The following is a 26,844-nucleotide window of genomic DNA, read 5'->3' on the forward strand; positions in this document are numbered from 1 at the left end:
CTTTGAATCACTGCTCTCTGCCCCACCTCTCTGCCCCAATCAGTTGCTACAGCCCATCGATTCGATTTTTTCTAACATCCCTTGTATAATGTCTCCTCTCCTCTAAATACTGTGGTATAATAGGTCCTAGTCATCTCCTGCCTACACACCTATAAAAGCCTGCTGGTAGATCTGTCTGCTTCAGTCTCTCCCTACTCCACCTATTAATAGTGCAGGTGTCAGCCCTCAGACCTTCTATCCAACAAACTCCAGTGGTTCCTTATTACCTCCAGATTGGATGGGAAATCCCATGTCTGCCTTTTACAACCCTTCAAAAGTTGACCCAGTCAGCTTTCCAGTCTTCTTATACCTTATGACCCTCCACTCTACCATTCAGTGACACTGGCCTCCTGGCTGATGCTCACAAGCACTACTTCATCCCCCTTCTCCAGGCCCTTTCTCTGGCTGTCCCCCATGCCTGTACTGCTCCCCCTCCTCATCTCTGACTCCCGGCTTACCTGGACTCCTTCAACTTCCAGCTAAAATTCTTTCCAATGTCCCTTAGTACTAATGCCTTTTCTCTGAGAATAATCTGAATTTATTCTGTACATATTTTGTTTATATGTAGTTTTTTTCATGCTATCTCCCCACATTAGACAGTAAACTCTTTGAAATAAAGACCATTTTGGGGGGCTCTTTTTGCTTTTCTATGACTCCTCAGCCATTAGTGCAGTTCCTGGCACACAGAAAGTGCTTAATAAATGCTTGTTGAAAATTACTAATATGGAAATGCTTTACATGGTTGCACATGTACAATATATCAGATTACTTACTGTCTCAGGGAGGGGAGAGATGAGGAAGAGAATAAAATTTGGAACTCAAAACTTTAAAAAAATATTAAAAATTGTTTTTATGTGTAATTGTGGAAACAAAATACTATTTTTTTAAAAATTAAAATAAATGTCTGTTGACCTGGCTTGATTAAAAGAACTGGCAGTTTTGATGACCAAGCCACAGTGACCTTTGAAAGGCCATGGAAAATGAAGGAAGTCCTACATGACAGGAGAAAGGCAATTGTTGTCCTGATTTTTCAAAATGGGGAAGAGAGATGAGACTTGTTCCACTTGGGTCCAGAAAGTGGAAGTAGGAGCAATGGGTGATTATGCACAGAGGTAAATTTAGGCTAGACCTCAGGAGAAGACACACACATACAAAACCAAAAAAATCTCTCCCAAGGTGGCATGTGTTCCTGAGATGGTAGTGAACTTTCCCTCCCTGGAAGTCTTCAAGTAAGGGCCTGGTCACCCCTTGGGTATGTGGCAGACAGGATGCTTCTTCAGGCATGGGTCAGGCTGAGGGCTGAAGACTAAGGCAATTCTGGGGTGAAATCAAGAACCACAGGAGGTAAGATAGAATGTTGAAGGTCAAGGATTTCTGGTCCAATGGTTCAATGCAGAACTTTGCATTTATATAAAATGCTTTCAGATTTCCAACGAGCTTTTTATGCATTGTCTTGGTTTGGTCTTCACAATCACCCTGTGAGGGAGGGGCCGCTATTGTCCCACTTCACAAACAGAGTAACTGAGGCTTAAAGAGGTAAATGAGTTGTCTAGGGTCACATAGCAACTAGATACCTGGGGCAGGATTCAAACTTGGGTCTTCCTGACACCAAGTGGTCCAACCTTTTAGCCACTGCCTCACTGCCTCTCTCCTTGGATGCAGCTCTCATGAATCTGGTGAAGGCTGTACATGACAAGTAAGATTTCTGAAAAGAACCCAAAACATGGCACTACCTTCTATAATGTGAAAATTTCCAAGAAGTGAGTTCGCCCTCTCTTCTGCCGCTTCCAACCAAAAACACATCTCACTTATGTAATGAATACTGTCACCCATGAGCATCAGGGGTGTCAAAGTCAAACAGAAAACAGATCCCTGCCAGCCCCCTACTGACTTAGAAAGCCACAAATTAACATTATCTGTGTTGTACTGTTTTAATTGATTTTGTCAAACATTTCCCAGTTACATTTTAATATGTCTTCTTGCAGGGTGGTCTGAAAGCGTGACACCTCGCTACCCAATTCTCCATAAGCCAAGGAAGCCCAACTGAGTTATGGTTGTGAATTTAGGGATAAGCATTTTAAAGGCTCATGGATACATTTTAAAATTAATAAAAGCAAAAATATAAATACACAGGATCACACATTTTTAGCTAGAAGGGTCCTAAAACAGAATTTGGTACAAACCCTTCATGTCCAAATAAGGAAACGGAGGCCAAAGAAGCGGCATGTCCTAGTTGGTACAAGCATTCAGTAGCAGATGCTGGATTCCAACCTAGCTCCTCTGTTTCTGAACCTAGAGCTCTCTCCTCGCTGTTATTAACTTGCAGATATGTAATAATGGCCACAGACAAAATACTTTTCTTTAACAGAACAATTTATTAATGCAGATGCAATAAAATATTTCTCCCATAGAGCTTTCCAGAAATAAGAATGCAAGCATAAATTTCCTGTGTGGAACCTCTGTGAACTTTTTTTTTAATAGAAACATGCAACATTTAGAGAACAATGCAAACTATAAAAAGTCACAAAGAAATCTACAAATATATTCTAAAATTCTAACATCAAGTAAGTAAATGATTTGTGTACATTAGTGTGCCATCTATGGATTGAGTTAAATATCTAAAAATAAATCAAGATCATTTCTATCAATTCAAACATACACACTTAAAAAAAAATCCAATACTTCAAATGAGGTCAGAAAGACGCCACCAGAATAAGAATTATTATGAATGCCAAGTTCCAATGTGACCAAGCCCAGAAGAACCAGGACTCGAAGGCACAGACAGTTGGTTGTTCAACATCACAAAGTTCTACAATTGTACATAATTCTGACAAATAAATGTACAAAAGCCCATATAAAACAATTTCACTGACAGGGATTCTAGCTAGAGAAGCTTAGTATCCAAATATCCAAAGGGCAAAATATGTACTAGATTAATAAACATATTGTGCTTGATGTGTCTGTTTAAAGATACTCATTAATTCCAAAATGTACAATCATGTATAAAAAGCAAACAAAATGCAGCACTATAGAATGAAGAAGATATATTTGAGAATATACTCAGGAATGTGAACGAAACTCATAATTGTATTAAAGAAAAAACCTGCCTTTAGCCATTTCAATACAACTATTGTATACCTATGCTTTCATCTTACAGGTTGTATACAAATGCAACTAACTCCACGTACATTCAAACAAACATCTGGAAAGAGGCCCGTATTCCCCCTCAGTCATAAGTGGCTCTCCTGCCCCACCATGCAAGCTGACTTTCCTTTGGAAACACTCGAACATTTACTCTGAACGTGAAACTAGTGGAAGGGATATATGGTCAGCAGGAACACTTCACCCACTTGAAGCCCCAACAGCAGTCCTTCATACTCAGAAATTCCAAAGAAGCTAAGTAATGAGACTCCAGGCCTTGAAAACATCATTGAGTCATGTAAACTTCAAGAAACTAAAAGATCAATGGTCTGCAAGTCATCAGACACAAGCCTACCCAGCACTGTAAGATTCCAATAAGCAGGGAAATGATCTCACTGGCAAAGTGTGACTTAAGAAGAAGATCATTCCTTGGATTTGTGCCCTGGTCTGGAGGTTTCACCATATTTCCATTTCGAGCTGAGTTTTGCAAACCAGGGAAACATGTAAACAATGAACAAAGAAAACAAATCATTATTCCAGGGTAGTAACTAATTTATTATCATGGGTAACAAAACAGGAAGAAGTAGAGCGAAATACAATAATCTAGACTTTTCTAGAGGGTATAAAAATCATCTTGAATTAATCTGTAAATTGCTAATAACAAGATTTGCTATTTGTTAATAACAGAAGGCACTTGAATTACTATTTGGGTGTTTCATGTCCATTGTTCTGATGATGATGGCAACTGTTCTTTATTGACAAACTTACTTAAGGATACTGTACAAAGATGGATTAAAAATTAAAGAAGCTTTTATACAAAGGCAATCTTTAATATATAAAAATAGGATAAAGAAAGATGTTAATGTATTAAGTTAATATATTAAAATTGTCTACATTTTACAAAAGAGTTGTTTGGATAATTAGAATTATTTTGCCAACAAGAAATAAACATGAATAAACATAGTAGAAAAACTTCTCTTAATGAGCACACACAAGCTGTGGAGAGGAAGAAAGTCACCGAGCTGGAACCCAACTGCTTCATAACAGCATGTATTCCTAATTAAACTTCACATTAATTTAACACTGAAATGTCAACAATTGAAGTCTTCGATCATTCCTTATTTTAAGGCCACTAAAGCACATTTCCCATTGTCAAATTCTTGGTGTCTGTCATTTACAATCAAAGGGTATTTGTGGTTAACTCACGACATCCATCACATCTCCTCTGGTCGATCCTGTGCACGTCACTCTCTGGAATTTTTTCCCTGAAGTCACTAGTCGTAAGTGGCAGCATGTCTCAGCGTGTGTGGTGCGTTTGTGAAAAGATGGGGTGTGGGTTTCACCACAGATGTGCTCTGAAGCTCCAAAGATAATTAGCTCCTGAGATGCATTTGCTATGACAATGTTGTTGCTAGGATAATTCCAAGGATCACAAGCAAAATAATTACACAAATAATTACGAACATCATTTTCTGTAAGATAAAGAAAAACCTCAGTTAATTTTTCAAATTGTTACAAAAATGGATTGCATCAACAGGAAATAAATTACAAGTGTCACTCCCTCGGACAACATCTGGCTACAACAGTGTGGTACCAAGAACAACAAAAAATAATGAAGTCAAAACAAGAAGGACCACAAGGAAGGTGTATTTACTTCAGGAATATGGAAAGTTATTGGTTTAGTACTACATCTTAGGACACCCTAATGAAGGCATTACAACGCAAAATGACCAGTCACATTTATACTGGTTCACTCATACTTTGCGTGACTGTATCTGACAAAAATGGACTTTTTCTAGGTTTTCATACCTAAAAACTACTTGAAGTTGGTTTCTCCCATTTTGTTTATGACCTCTATTTTATCCAGTACAACATCCTGTTATGTTTATGCTGGTTTGCTTAATAAATGCTTTCATGATGCAACTGTCAAGAAAATGCTTCCACCTGTATGCACGATGACATTTTTTCAAGCCTTTGATGAGTTTCTATTTAATTTGGTTAATAAAATATTGCTGAATTTGGTTGTAATTATGCCCATTTGATCAGGTTCTCAGGTTAAAACATTTTTTCTTTAAATAAAATGTGTCAAACACGCTACTATTGACTTCCTTCCTATGGAAACATATGCCTTGTATGAGAGTTCCATCCATCTCTGGCTAAAAGCCACAGCACTTCCCAAAGGATGGAGGGAAGGAGGATTCATGGGTCAAAGGTCTGTTATACTGTAGGATCTCCCCTTTCCTTTTAGAAAGCATAGACTCTAGAGAATGCATCCTCCTTGGAAGTAGAGACCTCTTCATCTTTCCACCTCAGGGCCTTGCACAGAGAAAGCACATAAGACATATTTGTTGAAGTGAACTGAGTTATCAGCATTTGAACTAAGGGTACCAAACTTCATAGTGAAGGGCCAAGGCAGAGAATGGCCTCTTCCATCAATGTCTACAGCCCCTCGCCCAAGAGTGGGCTGGGGACTCCTTAGGCCTCTATTTTCAATGAAATTTCAAATTGCTCACAAGTCCCTTGAATATACTTTTACCAACTGAGAATTTCCCCTGTTGTTCCATCATTAGGAACCAGGCCTGTCCCCCCTTTCTGATTGTATCTTCTTTGCATTATTAAGTGTATATTTCATTATTAACTGCAATGTATTCCCTTCTCCAACAATGTATATCTCTCATCTCCTTCAAAACCTAGGAAGCCCTCCTCTCATACAGTTAGCCTGCCTTCTAGATTAACCCCTTCCTATCTACTTCCCATGGGAACTTGGAGAACAAGAATTTACCCAACTAGTTTGACCTTCAGTTGTACTATTTCTAAGTACTCTACTGTTTTATGTGTATATATTTTGTCTCCCCTTGAAGACTATCAAATCAATTTTTCCTTTTCTCTTCTCTAACACCCCATACCATCCTCTGCATACAGTAGGTGCTCTGTATCAGTGTTTCTTAAACTGTGGGTTGCAACCCCATGGATTCATGAAAAATTTGGCAACAGTAAAAGGTTTCTGAACATGCAACAAAATAAAAATTAATTCAAAATCAAACACATAATGAATTCAAGGTGTTTTTGGCAGCACTTGCCTGAGTTGCATCTAGCAGCTTCACTGCAGCCTTGGTTCTGAAAATGCAGCATGCGCGCTTTGCACTGCACATGCCCTCAGGCCATGCCACAATGAAGTCTGCCAAAATGAGAACAGGGGCAGGAAGTAGAAAAAGCAGAAGCCCAGTTCTATGTGAAAGACAACAGCTGCCTAAAGCAGGAAGTGCTCCTCTAAACGATTTGTGAATCTATCAAATAGCATTCCAGCATAGTGACTGAACATACACTGAACAACTGTGAATTCATATAACTGCATTGAGGAACTGTGAATACATCTTACAAGAGTCCTGCTCTCATGCCCTGCTTACGGCTACAAAAGTAATGCCTGGGCTTAACCTTTGCATCTAGTTTTACATTTAAATCTGTATCAAATCTATAGAATTTTGTAAAAAGACAAATTTCTTCTGTTCTTCAAATACAAATATAAGGAGGCTGTACTTGGTGTTTTTACCATATTTTTGTTAGAATTATACTGATTCATCCATGTTTTCTTGCACTAGTAAAACATCTGGCCAGAGTTAAAGGTTTAATGTGTGAAACAAAACACTTTAACACTAAATGCTGGTCAACTGCATGTTTTACTCAAATTGGGGTGGCTCTTGGGATTGATTCTACACTAGTTAGGAAATGCTGCCTTGATGATGAAAATGTAATAATATTCAATTAACTATTTTATGTTCATAGACCAGTGTTTACCAATCATCTTAGTCTCAAGACCCCTTTACATCCTTAAAAATCGCTAAGGAGCTTTTGTTTATGTGAGTTATACCTACTGGTATTTACTATACTAGAATGTAAAATGTCTTAGCATCATTATGATAATAGTTTTGACCTCACAGATCCAGGATCAGTGAGTACAGGGCTCTCAAGACCACACCTTGAGAACTGATGGCATAGACCACAAACTGAGAAACTCTTGAGATATCACATTTTAGGAAAACTTTGAAGAAAAACAACAAAACACAATGATTCCCTTATTAACATGGAACTGTTTCCCCTGAATCTCATGTATCATAAGGTTTACTGAGGGGAGAGACGACTAGAAGTCATTTAGTTTAACCCACTTTCACTGAATAAATGAAGCATCCAGGGGGGCGAAGCCAAGATGACAGAGTAGAAAGATGGACCTGTAGAAGCTACCCCTCCATAGCCCATAAAATACCTGTAAAAATGACCCTAAACAAATTCTAGAGAAGCAGAAGCCACAAAACAACAGAGTGAAAGAGATTTCCAGCCCAAGGCAGCCTGGAAGGCCGACAGGAAAGGTCTACTGCACCAGGCTCAGAGTGGAGCAGAGCCCACAAAGCCCAGCCCAGCCTTGGCCACTCTGCACTGGAAGGTACAGGACAGGAGCTGGCCTCAGGCACCAGAATCCCTGGCAGCAACTGCAGTTCCCAGATTCCTCAACCCACAAATGTCAAAGACAGCTTCAAAGGTCAGTGAGAAAGCTCTCTCACCTGGGGGAAAAAGAAATGTGGTCTGACCCCACTGGCAGCAGCAATTGAGCCACTGATCTGGATCTCAGCCCTGAGTGGCACTGCTGGGGTGAGGAGGAGCACTGGCTGGCATGGTGGAGCTGGTGGAGACTCTGGAGAAGGAATTCTACTGATAGATCCTGGGCAGAACAGAGTGCTTGTAGTTGCTCACAGACAAGAGCGCAGGCCAGGAGAGGAGTAAACTCCTCTCCCTTGATTGTGCCATCTTGGAAGAACTGAGAACTTATAGGTCCCTAAAGTATACCCTCCTCTTGACAAAGGACTCAAAAGTCAAGAAACTGGCTGGGAAAATGCCCAAAAAAGGGAAAAAAAATAAGACTAGAGAAGGCCACTTTCTTGGTGAACAGGTATTTTCTTCCATCCTTTCAGATGAGGAAGAACAATGCAAACCATCAGAGGAAGACCTAAAAGTCAAGGTTATTCTGCATTCAAAACTTCCAAAATAAATATGCAATAGTCTCAGGCCATGGAAGAGCTCAGAAAGGATTCTGAAAACCAAGTAAGAGAAGTGGAGGAAGAACTGGGAAGAGAAATGAGAGCGAGGCAAGAAAATCATGAAAAATAAGTCAACAGCTTGCCAAAGGAGACCCCAAAAAAATGCTGAAGAAAATAACACCTTTAAAAATAGGCTAACTCAATTGGCAAAAGAGGCCCAAAAAGCCAATGAGAAGAATGCTTTAAAGAACAGAATTAAACAAATGGAAAAGGAGATTCAAAAGCTCACTGAAGAAAATAGTTCTTTAAAAATTAGAATGGAGCAGATGGAAGCTAATGACTTTATGAGAAACCAAGAAACTACAAAACAAAACCAAAACAATGAAAAAATTGAAGACAATTTGAAATATCTCATTGGAAAAACAACTGACCTGGAAAATAGATCCAGGAGAGACAATTTAAAAATTATGGGCCTACCTGAAAGCCATGATCAAAAACAGAGCCTAGACATCATCTTTCATGAAATTATCAAGGAAAACTGCCCTGAGATTCTAGAACCAGAGGGCAAAATAAATACTGAAAGAATCCACTGATCACCTCTTGAAAAAAGATCTGAAAAGAGAAACTCCTAGGAATATTGTTGCCAAATTCCAGAGTTCCCAGGTCAAGCAGAAAATATTGCAAGCAGCTAGAAAGAAACAATTCAAGTATTGTGGAAATACAATCAGGATAACACAAGATCTAGTAGCTTCTACACTAAGGGATTGAAGGGCTTGGAATATGACATTCCAGAAGTCAAAGGAACTAGGATTAAAACCAAGAATTACCTACCCAGCAAAACTGATTATAATACTTCAGGGGAAAAAAATAGTCATTCAATGAAATAGAGGACTTTCAAGCATTCTTGATGAAAAGATCAGAGCTGAATAGAAATTTTGACTTTCAAACATAATAATCAAGAGAAGCATGAAAAGGTAAATAGGAAAGAGAAATCATAAGGGACTTAGTAAAGCTGAAGTGTTTACATGGAAAGATAACATTTGTAACTCCTGAAACTTATCAGTATTTTGGTAGTTGGAGGGATTATACACACACATAGAGACACACGCACACATACAGAGAGAGAGAGAGGAAGACAGACAGAGAGTATGGGTGAGTTGAATAGGAAGGGATGATATATAAAAAAAATAAAATTAAAGGGTGAGAGAGGAATATATTTGGAGGAGAAAGGGAGAAATGGAATGGAGCAAACTATCTCTCATAGAAGAGTTAAGAAAAAGCTTTTTCAATGGAGAAGAAAAGGGGGAAGGTGAGAGGGGGAAAAGTGAAGCTTATTCTCATCACATTTGGCTTAAGGAAAGAATAACATGCACACTCAATTTGGTATGAAAAATCTATCTTACACTACAGGAAAGTAGCAGAAAAGGGGTAAGTGGGGTGGGGGGATGATAGAAGGGAGGACAAATCAGAGGAGGGAGCAATTAGAAGTAAACACTTTTGGGGAGGGACAAGGTCAAAAGAGAAAATAGAAGGAATGGAGGGCAGGATAGGATGCAAGGAAATATAGTTAGTCTTACATAACATGACTATTATGGCAGTCTTTTGCAAAACTACACATATACAACCTACATTGAATTGCTTACCTTCTCGGTGGGGATGGGTGAGGAGGGCGGAAGGGAGAGAAGTTGGAATTCAAAGTTTTAGGAACTAATGCTGAGAATTGTTTTTCATACAACTGGGAAATAGGAAATACAGGTAAAAGCGTACAGAAATCTATCTTGCCCTACAAGATAAGAGAGGAGATGAGGATAAGGGAAGGGAGGGGTGTGAGAGAAGGGAGGGCAGATTGGGGGAAGGGGTAATCAGAATGCACAGTGTCTTGGGGTGGGGGAGAAGAGAGATGGGGAGAAAATTTGGAACTCAAAATTTTGTGGAAATGAGTATCAAAAACTAAAAATAAATAAACATAAAAAAAATAAACGAAGCATCCAGGACCTCAAGAGATAAAGTAACATGCCCAAGGTGACACTGGTGCAACCAGTGGGATTCAAACACAGACCCCATGGACTCTAAACCTGTGGAGTAACTGTACTGCTCAAGTGTCCAGAAATTCTGGACAATAAATGTGCTAAAAGTTGTGCTAAAAGCACAAATTCCAACAAAGCTGGAAATGGGACCTGCTGACAGCATTGCATTAGTCTGTTGCTGAAACAATGAGGAGGAGAGTTTTGCCACTAGAACAGATGACTAAGGGCACATCTTAAAGAAAGAAAAATTACTCAATTCAGAGGCAAACTATGAGTAACAGTTTACTTCACCTCTGACATGAAAGTCCATTCTAATGCTCATGGTATAACAGAAAAACTGCCCTTAAATTAAATGAGGTAAAATTTCCCTTGTATTCCATCCATCACATTCTTTCTTTTAGTTATGATGAAGTTAATAAAATCTTATTAGAAACTGGTTTGTAACTGCTGTCTTCTATAAGAGTTAAAATGTCGAAATGTTATAACATCTTAGAAACATTACCTCCATTTACCCCTGTTGAATAAAATCTGCATTTTTCTAAATAATTTTTTTAATATTAATGATTTTTTCAATTAAATAATAACAGAGCAGTTAACTGGCACAGTGGATGGAGTGCCAGGCTTGGAGTCAGGAAGACTCATCTTCCTGACTTCAAATCTGACCTCAAACACTTCCTAGCTGTGTGACCCTGGGCAAGTCACTTGACCCTGTTTGCCTCAGTTTCTTGAGCTGGCGAAGGAAATGGCACACCACTCTGGTATCTGCCAAGAAAATCCCAAAAGGGATCACAAAGAGTGGGACATGACCGAAACCCCTGAATGACAAAAAAACAGTAACGAAACACATTCATGCATAAAAAGATGAAAGGTATTCTAGATTTAAAAGAACTGAAATAAAAATTTCAGTAAAAATGTTATTATTGTCATATTGAAGTAGGTGATTCTAGGGTGAAACTCCAGAAGAACCCCCATTCAAAAACTAATAAAATTCCATATAATAAAATGACTTTCATTAGAAAGTGAATTATCGAGACCAAATGCACTACTTTGGGGGCACAGATTTCCAAAAGACAGACCAAATGACCCATGGAGGATAGCATTGGCACCATGCATTAGAAAGGAATAGGTGAGGGGACAGCCAGCAGCCAGGCTTTCATTACTTCTAAAGGGGAACTAAAACGGGATTATCGCTACTGCTGCAAATCATGAAAGTTGAAAAGTAACAAAAACAAAGTTAGTCACTTAGTTACTTACTGCCGCAATGGCAGAGAGGCAAGCATGCTGCAGTTATCCACACATCATCATTTGCCAACTGATAAACCAATAATTAGGGCAAGGAGGGCAGCCAGCGCCAGCGAGACAGCAACAATTATCCACTTTTTCTGTCAAAGAAAAGTAAGCTGATTATATCACAATTAATGTTCAGCCTCAGGATTACGACCTCTTTGGCATTTTAATACAACCCAATGGCCTAACACAAGTCAATTCAAACTCCAGAAAATGACTCCCTTAACCTTGTTTGACCTAATTCTCAATTTAAAAAAGTTATCATTAATTTGCTACAGTGAGACCATTAGGCATAGAAACTGCCCTACAAATACAAATATTGCTAAACTCCTATAATCCTCAGAACCAGGCTATACATTAGACAGATACATGAAAATCCTTTGATACTTCATGGTAGCTTGACAGTAACTCTGGATTCTTAAAGACTGTGTTAGTAAAGTGGATGTCCAGGTAGGCAACGTAAGCCTGAGCTGAGAAGGCTTTGAGTGTGGACCCAGAGCTGGCCTGTCCTCCTGTTCCCAAGAGCAGCTGGGCTAAGCTTACAGATGCTCCTTAGCAGATGGGCCACAGTTCAGTGATGAATTCTTCAGCCAGAGTACTTCTTGGAAAATACCTACGAAGGGGCAGGGCAGTGATTCTCAAAGGGCATGTACAGCACAGGTGCCATAGGATGTTGTGTTATTGCTGACAAAAGGAAATGTATGAATAGCTGATGTGCTGATGACTTGCCCCACATGTGCAGTAAGATAAATAAAGCATCTACAAAATCCATAAAACTTGCCTATCACAAAGATGCACTATCCACAAAACACATCAGACCTTAAACCTGCAAAGACCTCAACAAAAAGCAATGCTCTTAGTGCAGGAAGCCTGCAGTTACACAAACTAGAGTCTCCTACCCTCACACATTTGGTGGAGTGGGATTCCTCCTGGCAGAGGAGACGGTACCTGACACTCACTGGAATACATACACAGAGGGTGAGTCACATCCATGAGGGGGCAGTCACACTGACCAAACCCCACTTGTGGATTAGAGGAATGAGTGAACTTGAACTTTATGGGAACAACAATGTACTCTGCCCTTTTAATCTGTCTCTAATGTCCTAAGATTACAGAGCACATCTCTGAACGATGCTAAATGCTTCAGTGCTACCTACTGGGTCACCATGTTGAGCCAATCATGTCACCAATGCTACGTGGCACATACCACACAAAACTCCACTGTCATTTCAGCAGCAATGTTGCAATATAAAGGGGATGCTTGTGAATGGAACACCCAAGTTCTAGAACAGGAACAACAGTGAGTCTAAAAAGCTAATGAAAAAGCTGTCAAGAGCTCTAAGCGTTAGCCATCAGGTTCAGCTGTCTCAACAGAGTCATGGAATCAATGCACAAGAACAGGCATCCCAGGCCCAGGTCCTTTACACTCTGGAGGATTAAGAATCCCTATGAATAAGGTTGTGTTTACCTAACCAATTAAAAAAATAAAAACACAGTCAATGTGTATGCTCTATCTAGAGACCATGGCAAACAATTTAGGACTGTTCTCACTGTTAACTTGCTACCCCTACACCTAATTAAAGAACCCCTTAGATTCTCCTGCCCACAGCCCAGGGCAGGAAAGGAAGATAAACCAGAGTAAAGCTGAAGGGCATGAATTTTACTTTAAAAATCAATACCAAATCAATGATCAATTCTGAGTATTTTCTTGCTTTTAACTTCTTCCTAGTACTACTGATTTCTCTGCTTAAGTATTTGGTGACAATATCATTATTTCTGCCTCTTTTCGCTCTGATACTACCACCAAACTAAAAGGAGAACCTGCCACCAAGAAGACATTTTCGTTCAAAGTTGTCTCCCCTACCTCCAGGCGTGTTCTGAAGGACAATGGTCTGACAGTATCCTCAGGTGGTACTCTGAGAACAACTCTCCTTAAGACAATGTTTTATGCTAGTCTCTCTATCTCCAGTATCACTTGGGAGCAAGAAATTGAATGGGGAAACAGGACAGAGAATACAGGTGGCTTTCCAGATTTTTAGCCAGCTCTTCACTATTTAGTGCCAATAACTTCTTTTAAGCGTTTTGAAATTCCAAACACATCTACAATTCAATATGAATATAAACGTGCATTCCCAAGCCACATGACATTTTTGCATTATTGTAAAATGCTAACTGCTAAGTTCCATTAAGGCCAAATAATCCAAAAATCAAGGGAAGAGCAACCAAACAAAATACATAGCAAACTATTAATTTAAAAATTTAATGAGAAAATAGATTAAAGGAAACATTTTATTCTGATCTGACACTGTTCTTACAAAGATTGACAGAATAAATGCAGAAAATTTTTTCTACTTTAAAACAAATAACTGTTTCAGTCAGTCTAGTATGTGAGAAGTGAAACATTACTTATGGTTATTTGTAAAGGATCTGTGCTTATTTTGAGTACCACAAAAAAAAAAGTGTAGATTCAGCAGAATTTACCTAATAAACTTCAATGCATTCAACAAATGCGTTATGTTTTAGCCTCGAGTGGAACAAGCACCTAGCTGTATTTCTTCAACAAACTTTCTAGCAAAATGGCATCAGTGTGCTATGAGCACAGACCAATTTGTAGCATATTATTAAATGTTCGTTTTTAGCAGCTCTACTCCATAAGCTTACCCTTCTGGCTTTGCTCTGGTATTTAACAGCTTTTTTAGTTTCCTCTTTAGCATGCTCTACATAGTCTGAAGCATTCATCACATTCTTTTCTATGTTGTTGATCATTTCACCCTAAAAATAAAAATTTTAATTTTAGAAGACATTAACTTCCAGATGTCTACCCAAAAGCAGCCCCATCACATCAATAATGATTTTGAGATCAGAATGCATCTTATGGAAGGGATGCCTGAAAGTTTTCGTTCACTTAGGAAGAAGATAAAATCTCTTCTACACTTCGCCAAAAACAGTGGTTTAAAATTCCATTCCAATTTTTAAAATTAAAGATAAGATAGATATGGTTTCAATGATGATAATTAAAGGCAGATGAGTTTTTCTAAGTAGAAATAGTAAAAAACAAATTTAAGGATGAGCATAAAGATGGAAAGGAAGCTAGTGTTGGATTAAATATTTTACTACATGCACAAACATACTCTAAAAACATACATATATACACACAAAGAGATTGACAGTTTTTCAGATGAGTGTAAAACTTTCATTACTTTTACAAATGTAACTATACTAAACATAGCTTATACATTGACACTAAATTGGCTGAATTAATGAGCAAATTTTTAAACAAGGAAATGTGGTGAAATGTTAGGGAAGAAAACACATTACCTGGTTTCTGTCCATTCGCAGACATAATCTGCAGCAGTGAATAGCAAAGCATTGAAGAATGATGCACAAGTAACTCATTCATTCACAGATCTAAATTTCCCAACACAGACTAAACCAGATTCGATCAACACAATTACTATTCCCAAGTGTGCCCATGTAGGAGGAATTATGCTAATGATTTCTACAAGTAATTGACAAGACAAATCTATAAAGTGCTAAGATTTTTCTAATGAATCCTAATGAAATTGCTTTCTTTCTGTAGGATCTGTATAACAAAACAATAACTCAACAAATACAAGCATGCTGTAATAATTCTCACCTAGCTAATTTGTTTTCTTTGGGATAATTCAGGAACCAGGAAATTAGTGGTACTGTCTGTTAATCCATTCATGTTCACTATCATTAATGGACACTACACAAATACAGAGTGCGAAGGAAAGTGAAATAAGCCCTTCCCCAAACATGCACATATATACAGTAGTGGTTAACTTCTTTCGGCAAAAATGCTGCAAGTGTATGCCAACTTCCCTTAGTCAACTTTATTGTCTGTTATTTAAAATAAAGATGTCATACTGAAAAGGTCACAGAAGTCTACATTACATGAACCCTTGTCATGAACCTCCTCCCCCACAAATTACGAGAAACATAAGAGGACCTAAAGTTAAGGAACCTTCTCAAGATGAGAATAATGCTTACGAGTGTCTCACTGCCTCTATACCTTTAATCATAAAGAACTCTTCTGCCAGGAGCACACAAGAAAGAATAATTTACCCAAATTTTTGCCAGAAGGAAAAGTGCAGATTGGAAAAAGGTTTCATAAAAATCCATTTATAAGGAAATAGTCTATTGTTGTATTTGGTGGGGAGAGAGGAAGGTGAAGGGCAGGTATTCATCTTTAATGGACCCAATGGATCCACACTGAGCTAAATCAAGACCCTCCAAGGCTGGACAAAAATCAAGAGCAAAATCTCTTCAGGGTGACACAATCTGAACTCTGGGGCCCACACTTAGTTTTACACTTTATATTTTCATTAATCATTTAGAGAAACTGAAATACCATTTACAAAATCTCCATATTGGAAAAGACCTCAGAAGCCACCTGATGTAACCCACACAAGAACGAGGGGCCCCTCCTCAGCATCCCTGGACAAGCAGAGATCCAGCCTCTGCCTGCCCAATGGGGTCCAGTAAGGAAGAGCCTCCTCTTGATCTAACAGAACAGAAAATACAGGCATACTAGAAGCTACTATTCAACCAAACATAAAATCACAGGCATGAAAGGAAGATTTCCTTTTAAAGAAATTAATTCAAATCAGTTTAGTTACCTGAGTCTCAACAAACATAGCCATATCCATAAACATTTCGTGTAGCTCTCGTATACTGGACTCCAATTTCATAATATCTTTGTGACGTGACTCAATTTCATTGAGAGCTTGCCTAGTAATTTGAGAATCTGATATTATCTTTGGAATGGAGAAACAAGAAAGAAATGCTAATGAACATATGGTTGGTTTGCAATATTTTTTTAAAAACAAAATGCATATCCAGTCCTAGTGACATTTGTATGCTTACATCTGAAGTGAAAATAGAAGGATTCCCACTTTCCAACATTTCTTCTAGTTCCTCATCAGTGGTAGTTTTTCCAGCTAAGAAAATATTAACATAATTTAAAACACTTCAATTAGAGTGTTGTACTTCAAAAATGATGTATTTCTTACCATAACAATAATGACTCACACTTATACAGTACTTTTCTGACAACAACCTTGTGAGGTACTAGATAGTGCAAGTATTCTTATCCCAATTTTACACTAAGCAAACCAAAGCTCAAAGAAGTTAAGAGACTTCTTCATGGTCACACAGCTGATGAGATTTCAGCCAATCTAACAAGGTTATTTACTCACTTATTTCTAGTTGGCGCTGTATCCGTCCTTTGCTTCGTTCCCGAAACAAAGTCTGTGTTTCATTATACTCTGTCATAACTTCCACAAATTTCCGAGACAGAACAGAATGCTGTAAACAGGGATAAAACTGATCAAAATGTTACATTTTTCCTCCCATTAAGAAAATGAATTTCAACAATCCAACCTACTACACTATTCCTCCAAATGGAGAAATACACATATTAAGTATATTTCTTTATACTCCAACTCTTACTAAGCATACTCCAATGCCCAGAGTAGAGTTATGTACCATGTGAGCACTAGGCACTTCTTGTGGTTGTTCAGATATTTCAGTCATGTCTGACATTTCCTGACCCCATTTGGGGTTTTCTTAGCAGACATACTGGAGTGGTTTGTCATTTCCTTCTCCAGCTCATTTTACAGATGAGGAAACTGAGGTAAACAGGGTTGAAAGACAGGGTCACAGCCTGTAAGTGTCGGGGGTCAGATTTGAACTTCGGTCCTCCTGACTCCCAGGCCCAGTGCTCTATGCACTGTACCACCTAGCTGCTATTTCTAGATACTTAACAACTAGCTACCTTAATAATTCTGCACATATTACAGCCCCTACTTTGAAAACAGACTGTGTGAAGAGAAACATGCAATCAGAAAGGAATGACGGAGATTTTACTTCCACCAAATGAAGCTGATGGTCAAACCTGTGTTTTTCGTATCCGAAGATCCACTGACGTTCGGTTGGCATTCTCATCTTGATCAAAACTTTGTTCGATAGCTGAGGACAAACAAAACAGCTTTCACTTTCTTTTGTTTCAAATGAACCACGGAATACTGACCACAGATTGCTTGCTTTTTGGCATGGGATCCATTTCTTTCTGATCTCCTCCCCTAAACAAAACTAAGTTGATAAATTACTAAAGAGAGATTTAAAAAATAAGTTAAGAGATTACTATTGATTAAATTGAAAATTTTGGTAGAAAGAGACTTTGATTTTTAAAAGACCTGTGTTTTATCATAGTCACAAAGGAATCTCTATTTTTAATTCACACACGAAGCAAACACCTCAAAAACCATTGCTACCAAAATTGAGTAATATTAAACCATAAAATAAGTTACATTATGCTGAAGCTTTTAAAATGCCAGGTCTAGGTTTCTCTTTTTTCCACTGGAGTGGCAGAACCAAGGTGGTGGAGAAAAGGCAAGGACTCGCCTAAGTGCTCCCAAATTCCCCTCCAGGTAACTAAAATAATGCCTTTAAACAAATTCTGGAGTGGCAGAACCCACAAAAACACAGGATGAAACAATTTTCCAGCCCATGATAACTTAGAAGGTCAGCAGGAAAGGTCTGTCTCATGATAGTGAGAATGCAGTACAGGCCAGAACACGCTGCACCCCAGTAAACCAGCAGCAGACTTTGAGGCCAATTAAATCAGCAGTAGTGACTCCCAGAGCTCTCAGCTCAGATAGTGAGGGGCTTGGAAAACTGGTCACAAGGAGATCACAGGGGTCCTTTTAGCAACAGAGACATTTTATTGCCCACATGCAGATCCAGGCCACAGTCCTGGATGGGTCATAGTCCCAGGGTGATGAAGAGCATTAGTACACTAGAGCTTGAGGCCACAGGGAAGCAGGTACCCAGGTCCCAGTTTCAGAGTGAAAAAGACTATTTGTGGTCACTCACAGACCACAGCATAGGCCAATAGATTAGTAAACATGCTTCTCCTTAGACATATGACCTTGGAAGAACTGAAAACTTACAGACCTGCAGAAGAACTGTGGAAACAGTTATATAGAAAACCTGAAGTAAACAGTGCCCCATCTACTTTGAGAACAGAGCCCAACTTTAACATAAAATTAAAAGATGGTCTAGAAAAACGAACAAACCACAACAAAAAAGGACCTGACCACAGAAAGAGCCTTCCACCGGAAGATCAAAACACAAATTAAACGTAGACCACAAAGTCAAAACTGCTGTATCCCAAGTGTCACTGAATTAGTCTCAAGCCCAAAAAGAATTCCTAGAAGAGATCAAAAAGGATTTTAAAACTCAAGTAAGAGAAACAGAGGAAAAACTGAAAGAAGAAGTGAGTGATGCAAGAAAATTATGAAAAAAAAGAGTCAATACCTTGAAAAAGGAAACACAAAAAATACTGAAAAAAATAACACCTTAAAAAAATAGAACAGGCCAAATGGTAAAAGGAACACAAAAATCTACCGAAGAGAACTCCCTGAAAAAAGCAGAATTGGCCAAATGGAAAAGGACTTGCAAAAACTCACCGAAGTAAAGAATTCCTTAAAAATTATAACTGGGCAAAAGAAACAAATGATATCATGACATATTAAAAAAACAATAAAACAAAATCAAAGGAATGGAAAACCAGAAGAAAATGTGAAATATCTCATTGTAAAAACAACTGACCTAGGAAAGAGATTCAGGAAAGATAATTTAAGAATTACTGGAATACCTGAAAGCCATGATCAAAAAAAGAGCCTAGACATCATCTTTCAAGAAACTGTTGTGGAAAACTGCCCTGATATTCTAGAACCAGAGTGCAAAATAGAAATGGAAAGAATCTACCAGTCATCTCCTGAAAGATATCCCAAAAAGAAAAATCCCAGGAATGTTATAGTCAAATTCAGAAGTACTCAGTTCAAAGAGGAAATATTGCAAGCAGCCAGAAAGAAACGATTGAAGTATCATGGCGCCACAGTCAAAATAACACAAGACTTAGCAGCTTCTACATTAAAGGACTGGAGAGCTTGGCATATGATGTTCCAGAAGGCAAAGGAGCTAGGATTACAGCCAAGAATCTCCTAACCAGCAAAACTGAGTATAATCCTTCAGCAGAAAAAAATGGAATTTCAATGAAATAGAGGATTTTCAAGTATTCTTGATGAAAAGACCAGAGCTGAACAGAAAATCTGACTTTCAAATACAAATCTCAAAAGAAGCATGAAGAAGTAAACGGGAAAGAGAAATCATAAGAGATTTGATAAAGTTAAACTATTTATATTCCTAAATATGAAAATGATAACTTGTAACTCCCAAGAACTTTGTCATTTTTAGGGAAGTTAGAGGGAGGATACATGGAGAGCATGGGTGTCAGTTGAATATGATGGGATGACATCTGAAAAAATAAAATTAAGGGGTGGGAAAGGGAGAGGTAGAAAAGGGTAAATTATCTCACAAAAAAAGAGGCACAAAAACGCTTTTATAGTAGAAGGGAAGACCAAGAAGGTGGACAGGAGTCCTTGAACCTTAGTCTTATCAGAACTGGCTCAAAGAGAGAATAACATGCACACTGAGTTGGGTACTGAAATCTATCTTACCCTACAGGAAAGTAGAAAGGGAAGAGGGTAAGAGAAAGGGGGGGTGGGAAGGGAGGCGGGGAGGATTGAGGATGGAAAGAATGAAGGGAGAGAGCTGGATAAACAGGGGTAAAATAAGATGGAGGGAGTACACAGTAATCATAACTGTGAAAAAGTTTTTATAGCAAGTTTCTCTGATAAAGGTCTAATTTTTCAAATATATAGAGAACTGGGTCAAATTTATAAAAATAAGATTCATTCTCCAAGTGATAAATGGTCAAATGATACAAACAGGTAGTTTTCAGATGAAGAATCAGTTACCTATAATCATATGAAAAAATGCTCCAAATCTTTACTGATTTAAGAAATGCAAATTAAAACAACTAGAAGGTAGTGCCCCACACCTATCAGATTGACTAATATAAAAGAAAAAGAAAATGACAAATGTTGAAGGGGATGTGGGAAAATTAAGATAGTAATGCACTACTGAAGAGTTGTATACTGATTCAACCATTCTGGAAAGCAATTTGAAACTATGCCCAAAGAAAACTGCATACCCTGTGATCCTGCCATACCACTACTAGGTCTGTATCCCAAAGAGCTCAAAGCAGAAAGAAAAGGATCTATATATTCAAAAATATTTATAGCAGCTCTTTTAGTGGTGGCAAAGAATTGGAAATTGAGGGCATGCCCATCCATTTGAAAAAGGCTGAACATGTTGTGACATATGATAATGACAAGCAGGATGACTTCAGTAAAACTAATTATTGCATATTATAATTAACTATAACTAACTATAACTATAATTAACTATAACTAATTCTCATTTCAGGGAGGGGAGAGAGGAAAGAGGAAGGGAGAGAATTTTGAATTCTTAATTTTAAAAAACAAATGTTTAAAACTGCTTTTACTTATAATTGGGGAAAAAATAAAATATTTTTTAAAAGGGCCACTGACCACATACAATATACATGAGTGTGCACAAATGTATACATACACACATATATATAAGATCACAAATTATCTTGAGCTTGAAATAACAGAAATTTAGTAAAAACAGTATCAAAAAATAAAATGTGAGACTATGAGAGATCAGTGCACCATCAAGTGCTCCAGGTAACACAACTCAGTGATTGATACTATTGAACAGAGGCAGTGACTGGCACAAATGATAAGAATCAATGACGTTCGTGCTCCTCGCACTCAGCTCTTCACAGTAGTCAGTTGTTCAGGGATCCTAAAGCGGATAATGGACGGGGCCTGGAAACTCAAGCAATGACTTCCAAGCAGTTAGACATTCAAACTCACCTTTTAACTTGGCTCTAATTTTATTAGCAATTTTCTTGATTTCTTTGTTCAGTTCTTCCAGCTCTTCTTTTGTTCCTTTAAAAATAAAGTGCAATCAGAGATAAAAAATTTAGAGACCAAGAGTAAACAGAAAAGCAATGCAACACCACTGTTTGTTACTTCTGAGGCTCTCTCAGCAACAATGCACTGGCATTCACCCCACTAATGATCCAAGACAGAACTTACTCCAAAAACAGACCCAAGCCTTCTTGGGGTGCTTCAATTTCTACCACATTCCCCACACACCCATCGAATAAAGACAATCATCACTACACCTTGTTGTCACACAAGGACCTTCTATGGTACAAGACCAACTGGCTAGCACAAGGATATTTTCCAAATGGCAGCCCATTAGTAACATCTTAGCAGGTGCATAACACATTATGATGTTACCATCTATACATGGTCTTACATCCAGAGCCAAATACAATCATCCTGATCTGGATCTGGCCACTGGGCCCAGATGGCTCCAGAGGAGAGAGTGAGGCTGGTGTCTTTGCAAAGCTCTCCTTCACTTCAATCCAATTCACTTGCGAGTCATGGCATCAGCTTCCTGACGTCATGGTCTGCTTCAAGAATGAAGGACAGAGCGCAGCAGGGCGGAAGGGACCTGAGAAGCCTGAGAGTGGCGGGCGAAACCAGCTGAGCAGGAGACAAGCCAAACCGAGCTGGTGAGAGCTGCTGAGCGCCAGATATCAGCGCAGCAGCCCCTGAAACCTTCAGCCTGAAGACTAAACTTCGGTAAGTCACCTACTTGAACTTCCGGGAGCCAGGATGGCGGAGTGATCAGTAAATGCTCTCTCCTCCCCCCTGATGACCGTGAAAGAACCATAAAATATTTCCCCAGATAAATCCTGGATCAGCGGGAACAGCAGAAGGGGGCAAATAGTTTCATAACACCAGAGGCTAGAAAAATAGCAAAGGGGGATTCTTCCTACTGTGGCGGAGGCGATCTGGAAGGACAGACAACCCAGGGCAGAGAAAATTCGCACTGAGACCCAGGCAAGCCTCAGCACCGGGAGACGAGCCCCAGGAGGGGCGGGAACACGCATTAGCTTCTAGGCGTGCCCCAGCCCTCCAGCGGAAAAGGGAAGACAATAGGGAAGCTGGGAGGCGTGCCCCAGCCCTCCAGCGGAAAAGGGAAGACAATAGGGAAGCTGGGATCAGCATCCCCTGACCTTGCCTTTGCCTCAGGTCAGCTGAGGAGATCTCCTGAGACCAGACCACCCCTCCCACACACCTAACAAGCTAACCCCAGGGTCGATCTGGGAAACAAAAAACAAAAACCTGCTTTTAGCCTCGACACACATCAGCTCAACACAAAGATCTGTATCTTCTGACTGAAAGAACCAGAAGCTACAACACTCAGCCAACATCATGAATTGGAAAAAGCAGATGAAAAGTGAAAAAACCATAGAATCTTTCTATGGGGATAAGGACCAAAACACAAACACCAAAGAGGTCAGAGCTGAGACTGTACTTCCATCTGAAACCTCAGAAGGGACTATGAATTTCTCGCAAGCACAACTAGATTACCTGGAACAGCTGAAGAAGGAAATAAAAGAAAAACTGGCCAATGATTTTAAAATTATAAAAAAAGAATTCACTGATGAGAACATCACTCTGAAAAGGAAAATTGAACAAATGGAAAAGGAAGTTCAAAAATTAACTGGAGAGAATAACTCCCTAAAAGAAAGAGTTAATCAAACGGAAAAGGAAACCCAAAACCTAATTGGGAAAATTGATCAAATGGAAAAGGAAACACAAAACCTAACTGGGAAAATTGGTCAAATGGAAAAAGAAGTACAAAAATTAAATGGAGAAAATAGCTCCTTAAAGGGAAAAATTGGTCAGATGGAAAAGGAGATGCAAAAGCTAACTGAAGAAAACAATACGATGAAGATTAGAATTGGGCAAGTAGAAACTAATGACTCAATGAGGCAACAAGAATCAGTCAAACAAAATCTAAAGAATGAAAAGATAGAAGAAAATGTAAAATATTTAATTGGAAAAACAACTGACCTGGAAAATAGATCCAGGAGAGAAAATTTAAGAATTATTGGCCTGCCAGAAACCCATGATGAAGAAAAGAGTCTGGACAATATCTTCCAGGAAATCATCAAGGAAAACTGCCCAGAAGTACTAGACTCAGAGGGCAAAATAGTCATCGAAAGAATCCACCGTTCCCCTCCCGAAAGGGATCCCAAACTCAAAACCCCAAGAAACATCGTTGCCAAATTCCAGAGCTATCAAGTGAAGGAGAAAATACTACAAGCAGCCAGAAAGAAACAATTCAAATATCAAGGACATACAGTCAGGATCACACAGGACCTTGCAGCTTCTACATTAAAAGATCGAAAGAATTGGAACCCAATATTCCGTAAGGCAAAGGAGTTGGGACTTCAACCAAGGATCAACTACCCAGCAAAGTTCAGCATAACATTTCAGGCAAGGAGAAAGTCATTCAACGAAATAAGGGATTTCCAGAGCTTTCTGACCAAAACACCAGAACTCAATAGACAATTTGATCTTCAAATGCAGGTCTCCAGAGAATCATAAAAAGGTAAACAGAGGGGAAAAAACAAAAACAAAAACTTGCTACTCAATTAGGGCAAACTGTTTACCTCCCTATAAGGGAAGATGATACCTGTTAATCTTGAGAACTGTGCAGCTATTATGATAAAAGGGATATATGTAGAGGGAACGGGCATAAAGTAAATGATGTCATGGCAAAAATATGATTTAAGTATGAGAAGGGAATGTAATAGGAGGTGTGGAAAGGGGGAAGCAGAAAATGGCAAATTATATCACAGGAAGAAGTACAAAACCATAGTAGAGGGAAGGAGGGGAGGGAGATGAGCATTGTTTGAGAGGTACTCTCATCTGATTTGTTCAAAGGAGGGAACAATAACCTTAAGCAGATAATCCTAACTAGCTCTATAGGTAGTAGGAGGGGAAGGGGGAAGAAAGGGGAGGGTGGCCAAAAGGGAGGAAAGAAGCAATAAGAGTAAAGGGGACTAAAAGGGAGGGGGGTCAAAAGAAGGAGGGGAAGGCTGCAGGAGGAGGGGGAGAAAAGTGAATACTATTGAGGAGGGGAAGGGAGACGGGAGAGCTAAAAGCACAAATGGTGGGAAAGAGGTTGGAGGGAAATACACAGATTGGAATCATAACTGTGAATGTGAATGGAATGAACTCTCCCATAAAACGGAGACGGATAGCAGAATGGATTAAAAGCCATAATCCAACAATATGCTGCTTACAAGAAACACATTTGAAACGGGGGGATACACACAGGATAAAGGTCAAAGGCTGGAGCAGAATATATTGTGCTTCAGCTCATGTAAGAAAGGCAGGAGTAGCAATCCTAATCTCAGACAAAGCAAAAGCAGAAATAGATCTAATCAAAAGGGATAAGGATGGAAACTATATCCTGCTAAAAGACTCCATAGACAATGAAGCAATATCATTACTAAACATGTATGCTCCAAGTGGTATAGCATCCAAATTCTTAGAGGAGAGGTTGGGGGAGTTGAAGGAAGAAACTGATAGCAAAACTATACTAGTGGGGGATCTCAATCTCCCCCTCTCTGAACTCGATAAATCTAACCTCAAAATAAACAAGAAAGAGGTTAAGGAGGTAAATAAAACTCTGGATAAGGTAGATATGATAGATCTTTGGAGAAAATTAAATGGGAATAGAAAGGAATATACCTTTTTCTCAGTGGTACATGGAACATTTACAAAAATTGACCATGTACTAGGACATAAAAATCTCACAATCCAGTGCAGAAAGGTAGAGATAATCAATGCATCCTTTTCAGATCATAATGCATTAAAAATTACATGTAATAAAAGGCCATGGAAAGAGAAACCAAAAATCAATTGGAAACTAAATAATTTAATTCTAAAGAAGGGTTGGGTTAAAGAAGAAATCATAGAAACAATCAACAATTTCATTCAAGAGAATGACAATAGTGAGACAACATACTGAAACTTATGGGATACTGCAAAAGCAGTTATTAGGGGAAGTTTTATATCTTTGAATGCTTACATAAATAAAATAGAGAAAGAGGAGATCAATGACTTAGGCTTGCAGTTGAAAAAGCTAGAAAAAGAACAAATTGAAAATCCCCAAGTAAATACCAAATTAGAAATACTGAAAACCAAAGGAGAGATTAATAAAATTGAAATTAAGAAAACTATTGAATTAATAAATAAAACCAATAGTTGGTTTTATGAAAAAACTAATAAAATTGATAAACCTTTGGTCAATCTGATTAAAAAAAAGAAAGAAGAAAATCAAATTACTAATATTAAAAATGAAAGGGGTGAACTCACCTCCAATGAGGAGGAAATTAAAACAATAATTAGAAACTACTTTGCCCAACTTTATGCCCACAATTCGATAATCTAAACGAGATGGATGAATATTTTAAAAAATACAAATTGCCCAGATTAACAGAAGAGGAAGTTGAATACTTAAACAACCCCATCTCAGAAAAAGAAATTGAACAAGCCATCAATAAACTCCCTAGGAAAAAATCTCCAGGGCCAGATGGATTCACAAGTGAATTCTATCAAACATTTAAAGAACAGTTAATTCCAATACTATATAGACTATTTTTGAAAATTTGGGAAGAAGGAGTCCTCCTAAATTCTTTCTATGATACAAATATGGTTTTGATACCCAAACCAGGAAGAGACAAAACAGAGAAAGAAAATTATAGACCAATTTCCCTAATGAATATAGATGCAAAAATTTTAAATAAGATTTTAGCAAAACGAATACAGCATCTTATCACGAGATTAATACATTATGATCAGGTAGGATTCATACCAGGATTACAGGGCTGGTTCAATATTAGGAAAACTATTAGCATTATCGATCACATCAACAACAAAGCTAACAAAAACCACATGATTATCTCAATAGATGCGGAAAAAGCTTTTGACCAAAATACAACACCCATTCCTACTAAAAACACTGGAGAACGTAGGAATAAAGGGAACTTTCCATAAAATAATAAGCAGTATCTATCTAAAACCTTCAGCAAGCATTATATGCAATGGGGATAAGCTAGATGCATTCCCAATAAGATCAGGGGTGAAACAAGGTTGTCCATTATCACCACTATTATTCAATATGGTACTAGAAATGTTAGCTGTAGCAATTAGACAAGATAAAGATATTCAAGGAATAAGAACAGCCAAAGAAGAAACTAAGTTATCACTCTTTGCAGATGATATGATGATTTACCTAGAGAATCCCAGAGATTCAAGTAAAAAATTACTTGAATTAATAAACAACTTTGGCAAAGTTGCAGGTTACAAAATAAACCCACACAAATCTTCTGCATTCCTATATATTAGCAACAAAGTCCAACAGCAAGAGATAGAAAGAGAAATCCCATTTAAAGCTAGGGTAGACAGTATAAAATACTTGGG

The 26,844-nt window shown here is 38.4% G+C and overlaps 1 protein-coding gene across 2 annotated transcripts in view; it reads right to left on the bottom strand.

The window, feature by feature from the left end:
• Positions 1-2,394: 2,394 nt before the first annotated feature.
• The window catches only part of STX2 (syntaxin 2), a 57,156-nt gene continuing 32,706 nt past the window's right edge, over positions 2,395-26,844 (bottom strand). Inside the window, exons 4-11 of one of the 2 annotated variants that reach the window (XM_072600741.1) lie at positions 21,361-21,435; positions 17,445-17,518; positions 16,747-16,855; positions 16,415-16,488; positions 16,168-16,305; positions 14,186-14,296; positions 11,492-11,619; positions 2,395-4,652 (exon numbers count right to left, since the gene is read on the bottom strand). In XM_072600741.1, coding sequence (XP_072456842.1) covers positions 11,539-11,619; positions 14,186-14,296; positions 16,168-16,305; positions 16,415-16,488; positions 16,747-16,855; positions 17,445-17,518; positions 21,361-21,435 — 662 coding nt within the window. In that variant the 3' untranslated portion in view covers positions 2,395-4,652; positions 11,492-11,538. The remainder of the gene's footprint in view (positions 4,653-11,491; positions 11,620-14,185; positions 14,297-16,167; positions 16,306-16,414; positions 16,489-16,746; positions 16,856-17,444; positions 17,519-21,360; positions 21,436-26,844) is intronic. The other variant, XM_072600742.1, reaches the window with a different exon arrangement.

Source organism: Notamacropus eugenii, chromosome 4 (assembly GCF_028372415.1).
Source record: "Notamacropus eugenii isolate mMacEug1 chromosome 4, mMacEug1.pri_v2, whole genome shotgun sequence".
NCBI classification, from domain to species: domain Eukaryota; kingdom Metazoa; phylum Chordata; class Mammalia; order Diprotodontia; family Macropodidae; genus Notamacropus; species Notamacropus eugenii.